This window comes from Rhagoletis pomonella, unplaced genomic scaffold (assembly GCF_013731165.1).
Source record: "Rhagoletis pomonella isolate Grant_MI unplaced genomic scaffold, Rhpom_1.0 Rhpom_scaffold_01609, whole genome shotgun sequence".
In the NCBI taxonomy this organism is placed as follows: domain Eukaryota; kingdom Metazoa; phylum Arthropoda; class Insecta; order Diptera; family Tephritidae; genus Rhagoletis; species Rhagoletis pomonella.
Window position 1 is genome coordinate 28,697 of NW_023460163.1, and position 7,210 is coordinate 35,906.

General features: G+C 37.1%; 1 protein-coding gene across 1 annotated transcript; it reads left to right on the forward strand.

The window, feature by feature from the left end:
- Positions 1–648: 648 nt before the first annotated feature.
- Positions 649–5,354, forward strand: LOC118752535 (DNA damage-binding protein 1-like). The gene is made up of 13 exons (XM_036487442.1): positions 649–842; positions 1,124–1,272; positions 1,334–1,596; positions 1,654–1,859; positions 1,942–2,024; positions 2,085–2,238; positions 2,293–2,548; positions 2,608–2,839; positions 2,912–3,263; positions 3,321–4,325; positions 4,395–4,584; positions 4,645–5,041; positions 5,107–5,354. The coding sequence occupies exons 1-13, from the start codon at positions 782–784 to the stop codon at positions 5,185–5,187; spliced, it is 3,429 nt and encodes a 1,142-aa protein (XP_036343335.1). The 5' UTR covers positions 649–781; the 3' UTR covers positions 5,188–5,354.
- Positions 5,355–7,210: the final 1,856 nt, after the last annotated feature.

The window sequence follows — 7,210 nt, forward strand, 5'->3', positions numbered from 1 at the left end:
ATTGCAAAATGCTTGTCCAACGATTAGTGCTTTCGAAAATAATATGCAAATCTATTTATTATCTATAATTTACAATAAATCCTCCTCAATGACGAGACACCGAGAAATTATATGAGAAATTGTCAAACACGTAGTATCAAACTGGAATGGATCCACCTGCACTGTTGCACAACTTCGTAGCTATTAGTATGGCCTTTCTCAAAATAAGTGCATGAGTAAAAAAAGGATTTTATTATTTTAACAGCCATGAAATCGTCAGTGTATTGGAAAATATATAGGCATAACAATTAAAACTATAATAAATAAAGGCTTTAATATATATATAATAAAATAAGGGTTTATTTGGTATAAATAATAACACTTTTCAGGCAGAGTTGATTTTTATAACTACATTTTTGGAAAGGCAACAATTTAGGAAAAATATTGCAGCACTGATTTCGATTGTGAATTGCAGATCTCTTAACTTTTAAAATTATTAATCTTTTTTGTGTTTTGCAGTATTTTTAATGATGTCTAATAAATAAATAAATAAATATTTTATTTAAAATTCCCATTCAATTCCAGAAAAGATGATCCAAGCAGAATTATTTTGGATGTCAGCGGAACATGTGGCAACACAGTAGCGCTGAATATCTAGGTGCCAGAGTTGTAATCGGTAATTGCAAAACAGAAAAAAGGCAAGAGGCGAAGAGGAGCTGGATACTGTTTGTTCTGTTAAGAGAAAAAATTATAAATTTTATTTAAAACAAATTGGAGGCGGCAGCAAAATATAGCGTCAAAAATGTCACATCATTACGTGGTTACGGCGCAGAAGCCGACAGCGGTCGTTAGTTGCGTGACCGGTAAGTGAACCTACGGGTCCCAAAATATATATGGCAATTTCGGGGTAATGCCGCGTCCTAGGCATGCTATACTAATTTGTTGAAAACTTACTAAATCTTATTTTAACTTCAATCGAAGAAGCCACATGCGTAGTTAATCTAATTGCTGAGAACATTTCTCCCGCCCAGAATCTACAAGGCGTGCTTACCCGAACGGGAAGCCGGCATGTTTTTCAATAACAACAACAAAACATCTTGCTCCTAGGTTATTCATCAATGCTTTTTCACCATATATTTTCTAGGCAACTTTACATCGCCAACCGATTTAAATTTGATCATCGCTCGCAACAGTCAGTTGGAAATAGATTTGGTAACACCAGAAGGCTTGCGTCCGTTGAAGGAAGTAAATATAAATGGCCAGATATCAGTCATGCGGCATTTCCGTCCTCAGGTTAGGTGCAACTCTGGAAATAATGATTTTTTAATATACTCAATTGTGTTACATTTTATAGGACAGTAAAAAAGATTTGCTCTTTATACTTACGTTGCGATATAATGTTATGATTTTGGAATGTCGAATGATTGGTGACCAAATCAGTGTCATAACAAAAGCGCATGGCAACGTGGCGGATCAGGTAAGCATACCTACCGAAGGTGGTGTAATAGCAGTAATTGATCCAAAAGCACGCGTTATCGGAATGTGCCTGTACATGGGACTGTTCACCATCATTCCTTTGGATAAGGAGACAAGCGAATTGAAGGCGACTAATTTACGGTAAGTAGCACATTTCTTCAACATGACCAAGAAAAGAACAACATATTTTTATTTTAGCATGGACGAGCTGAATGTTTATGATGTAGAATTTTTATATGGTTGCATAAATCCAACTATCATCGTTATACACAAAGATGTTGATGGACGTCATGTTAAGACGCACGAAATCAATTTACGTGACAAAGAGTTTATGAAAATTGCCTGGAAGCAGGATAATGTGGAGACTGAAGCAACAATGCTGATACCAGTGCCAACACCATTGGGTACGGTATATATCGGGCAATATAATTAATATCTAATTGTATTATTGTGTCATTAATCAATTTCTTCACTGCTTACTGTTAGGTGGTGCCATTGTAATTGGTCGGGAATCTATTGTTTACCACGATGGAAATAGCTACCATGCTGTAGCACCTTCTACATTTAAAGTGAGTGCCAAATTTATTCAACAGTTAGACACGTATTCTATGGTTTATTTTGTTTATTAGCAAAGTACTATTAACTGCTACGCACGAGTAGATAGCAAGGGCCAACGCTATTTGCTGGGCAATATGTATGGCCAGCTGTTTATGTTATTCTTGGAGACTGTAGACAATGGTAAAGGCGGAGTTTCCGTTAAAGAAATAAAAGTGGAGTTGCTAGGTAATTTACATTAAATAATTAAACATAATAGGTGCTAAGTTATTCCTTTTTAAGGTGAAATATCCATACCGGAGTGTATAACATATTTGGACAACGGATTTCTTTTCATTGGCTCGAAGCACGGAGACTCTCAGTTGGTGCGCTTGAGCACAACTGCGAACGAAAATGGCTCTTACGTTATTCCGATGGAGAATTTCACCAGCTTAGCGCCTATTCTTGATTTAGGTGTGGTAGATTTAGATCGGCAGGGCCAAGGACAAATTATAACATGCTCTGGTAGTTTTAAAGATGGATCACTTCGAATTATTAGGTATACTTAACTTTTTGCACACAATTCAAATACGATCTTAATAACATAAAATTTGTTAGAATCGGCATTGGCATTCAGGAGCACGCCTGTATTGATTTACCAGGTATAAAGGGTATGTGGTCACTTAAAGTAGGTATAGACGATAGTATTTTTGAAAACACATTGGTGCTGGCCTTTGTGGGTCACACACGGATTTTGACGCTGACTGGTGAGGAGGTTGAAGAAACAGAAATACCAGGCTTTATTAGTGATCAGCAAACGTTTCATTGTGCCAATGTTGACTACGATCAGGTAAATAAAGTGCTCTTAAATGAGCCTAACCACTCCTGGGCTATAGTATGTAATTATTTATTTTATAACTAGATTATACAAGTAACACCTCTCACGGTACGTCTAGTAAAAAGTAGTACTAAAAGTTTGGTAGGTGAATGGCAGCCGCCAGATGATAAACGTATTGGTGTTGTGTCATGCAACGCATCACAGATTGTTGTTGCCTCGGCATGCAATGTCTATTACATTGAAATCGAAAATTGCTGCTTAGCTGAAAAGTCTCACAGGGCATTGGAATATGAGGTCGCTTGTTTGGACATTACGCCACTAGAGGAGGGCAACAGCAAAGCTAATCTCGTCGCAGTTGGCTTATGGACAGATATATCTGCTGTGGTTCTATCACTGCCGAAACTGGGAACTATGTACACCGAAAAGTTGGGAGGCGGTAATAATTTGTAACTTAATTTTTTTCTTTGTGTATTTAAACTTTTCTTACATGCAGAAATTATACCACGCTCCATTTTGATGACCACCTTCGAAAGCATACATTATTTGCTATGTGCATTGGGTGATGGTTCCATGTTCTATTTTATTTTAAGCAAAGCGGACGGCCGCTTAAGCGAGAAAAAGAAAGTTACATTGGGAACACAACCCACCACATTGCGTACTTTTAAATCATTTGCGACTACCAATGTGTTTGCCTGCTCCGATCGTCCCACTGTTATTTATTCCTCAAACCACAAATTGGTGTTTTCAAATGTGAATTTGAAAGAAGTAAATCATATGTGCTCCTTGAATGCACAATCGTACCCGGACAGTTTGGCTTTGGCCACCAAAAACTCGGTGATTTTGGGCACTATCGATGAGATTCAAAAGTTGCATATTCGTACTGTACCACTTGGTGAGGGTCCACGTCGCATTGCTTATCAGGAGAGTTCGCAGACTTTTGGCGTGGCAACATTGCGAGTCGATGTGCAAGGACGAGGTGGGCCAAAGCCAACAAGGCCAAGTGCTTCAACGCAGGCACAGAATATCACCTACGCTTCAAACATAGTACCCAAACCGGGTGGTGGTAATACGGCAACTACAAATGCCGAAGTTGGACAAGAATTGGATATAAACAATTTATTGATAATTGATCAGAATACGTTCGAAGTGCTGCATGCGCATCAATTTATGCCTTCAGAGAGCATAATTTCCTTAATGTCCGCTAGGTTAGGTGATGACCCGAATACGTATTATGTGGTATCTACCGCGCTCATTTATGCAGATGAGCCTGAACCTAAAGTGGGTCGCATTATTATTTTCCACTACAACGAAGGAAAATTGACACAGGTGGCCGAAACAAAAATTGATGGCTCATGTCACTCACTGGTTGAGTTCAATGGCAAAGTGTTGGCGGGTATAAACAGTTTTGTACGCCTTTATGAATGGACCAATGAAAAAGAATTGCGTATGGAATGTAATATTCAGAACAATATTTCCGTTTTGTATTTAAAAGCCAAAGGTAGGGCATTGATTAGGCGTACGAATCGAATGAAAATAACTGGATATGTTTTATAACTAATCAATACAGGTGACTTCATTTTGGTTGGCGATCTGATGCGCTCAATGACTTTGCTGCAGCATAAGCAAATGGAGGGAATTTTCGTGGAGATATCACGTGACTGCGATCCGAAGTGGATGCGCGCTGTAGAAATCTTGGATGATGACACATTTTTGGGCTCGGAAACTTATGGCAATCTTTTTGTTTGCCAAAAAGATAGGTAACTCTGAGACAAAGCCATCACAACAACACACTTTATATGTTTTTTTTTTTAAATTAGTGCCGCCACCACGGACGAGGAGCGTCAGTTATTACCTGAAGTTGCACGTTTCCATTTAGGCGATGTTGTTAATGTATTCCGCCATGGTTCGTTAGTGATGCAAAATGTAGGTGAACGCACTACGCCCAATCAGGGCTGTGTGCTGTATGGTACCGTGAATGGCGCTATAGGCATTGTTACACAAATACCGCAAGAATTCTACGATTTCCTACATAGCCTTGAAGAACGTCTAACGAATACCATTAAATCTGTGGGGAAAATAGATCACTCCTATTATAGAAGCTATCAAACAACACAGAAGACGGAGCCGTGTGAAAACTTTATCGATGGCGATTTAATTGAAAGTTTTCTCGATTTAAGCAGAGATAAAATGAAAGAAACAGTTATGGGTTTGGAGGTAAATTGATAATAGAACATAGATATTGAGCTTTTTATCTAATTGGTAATTTTTTTTTTTTACAGATTACATTAAACGGCGAAAAGAAGGAAGCTGACGTTGACGATGTTATTAAAATTGTCGAAGACCTTACGAGAATGCACTGAATTACGCATTTTTATGTTAGTTTGATTTTTCTGCTATTGCAATGTCCCTATGTCTATATCGATACAAAAAGGTTTTCGATGAATTAATTAATTGAATGATTTGTTTAACAAACATGAAAGAGAAAAATATTAATTGTATCCGATCGTTAATATTAAAACTTTAAAGTATGCATTGGTTTTATTTGTTTTAATGCTTAAGGGTTTAACTTTTTGACTCCTACTACCATTTGATCAATCTCTGATCTGAGCAACACCCAAAACTAATAGAAATGGCAAATCTCAAAGCTTATCATAAAAACTATTTGCCGCTCGGAGACTGCTTAAAACTATTAGCAGAATCTATTGCTTATCATTCCATACTCGGCAAAATCCGCCACCAAAGGCTGTGTTCAGAAAAACCTCAAAGCATCGGTCTCTTTTATTTACATATAAACTATAATTGATGGAAGTTCCTGACTTGTGCAACTAAGTTCCAATTCGGTGTTTACCCGTTGTTGCGCATATTGAACGCATCCATCAATTATAGTTTATAAATGCATCTGTAACCTCACGATACTGATACCGGAAACTCTATGGATCGCGTTCACTGACGTCACCCGCTTCCTCAGCCTCAGGCATGTCAAGTCCGAGGATGAAAGGGGCATCACCAAGTATGGTGGTAGCGTATGTTCTTATTCAACTGGATCTATGCGGCAGAGTAATTGAAAATTGGGTTACTCGGATCCGTGGAGCCATAGAGACATTCGAGGGCCTTACAAAAAAAAAAAAATAAATAATTGTTTAGAATTTTTTCTAGTACGTAGTTTTTTAAATTTTAGTATAATAAAGTGCAAATTTTAGATAGCTACCCTACAAGACAGCCATGCACATTAGGTCAAATGATTCATCTGGCTCTGCGAAAGTCCAATTTCGTAAACGCAGTTTTACATTATTTTTTGTTGCCATTCTGTAGGGAATACTCCAAAATAACAGAAACTTCACTTAGTTTTTGTAAAATAAAAAACACCGTTAGACAGCAATAAACCAAATTTACACTTTCAAAACGTTATTAATATTGATTGATGTTTGCGCAACCGGTTTATTTTGCAAGTTTCAAGTGCATTTTTATTTTTGTAAAGTTTGAATAATTAAAGAAAAATTTTAAATGAAAAACAAAACTATAAGTGAGAACTATGTCCCAATTCAAAAAAGTTATTGTTTGCAAAAAAAACTGACGTATTTGCATAACCTCAAAAATTTTCAGATTTATTTCCATTTATGATTTTATGTAAGCTCTTACAATTTTGTTAACTTTCGGCAATCAAAATGGAAACGGAAATGGATAAATTAAGATGTAATGAGTTGACTTTATTTTACTTAACCCGCCGTTTTTAGCTGTTTTCGAGAAAAACGGGGTTTTCTAGGCTATCATGTTATCTCAAAAGGCGAGTTGTTTGAACTTCGGCTGATTGGATGTTCGAAAAAAGAAAAGCCTTTTTCGGTTGTCAACCATGTTGAAAAAAATTTTGGTACTGCTGACATTTGCGAAAGTTCCATGAAACTCTTAGAAGAAAAAACATTTACTTTTTGCAATTACTTATCTAAGAAAGATGAAAATTATGGGAAAACAATTTGGAAAGGATGCTAAAATATTTAGATCTGAAAACATAGCGCTTCCTGCTGATGAAGTTCTTTTCGAAATCAAAAAGCCAACTGTGTCGACCATCAGCCGGATTCTAACTTTCGCTATCGCTAAAATGCTAACATAGGAAAGCAGCCTCAATTTGGATTACATTTCGCCTCCTGTAGCATAGCCATGGCTATGTTACAAATACACACTTGCGCCGATTCGCAAAGACCACTGATGAGCAGCCTTCGCAAACAGGCAAATCCTTGAGAGAATTTACGGATTGAAATTTCGAAATTTTTTGCTCAAAGTGAGTAGAGCTTTGAACATTCTTGGCGCAAATTCGTTTCAAAAAAACATTCGTATTCTTTTCAGGAAGTTACCAACGATTTTTGGTAAATGTGTCACAAAGCAGCA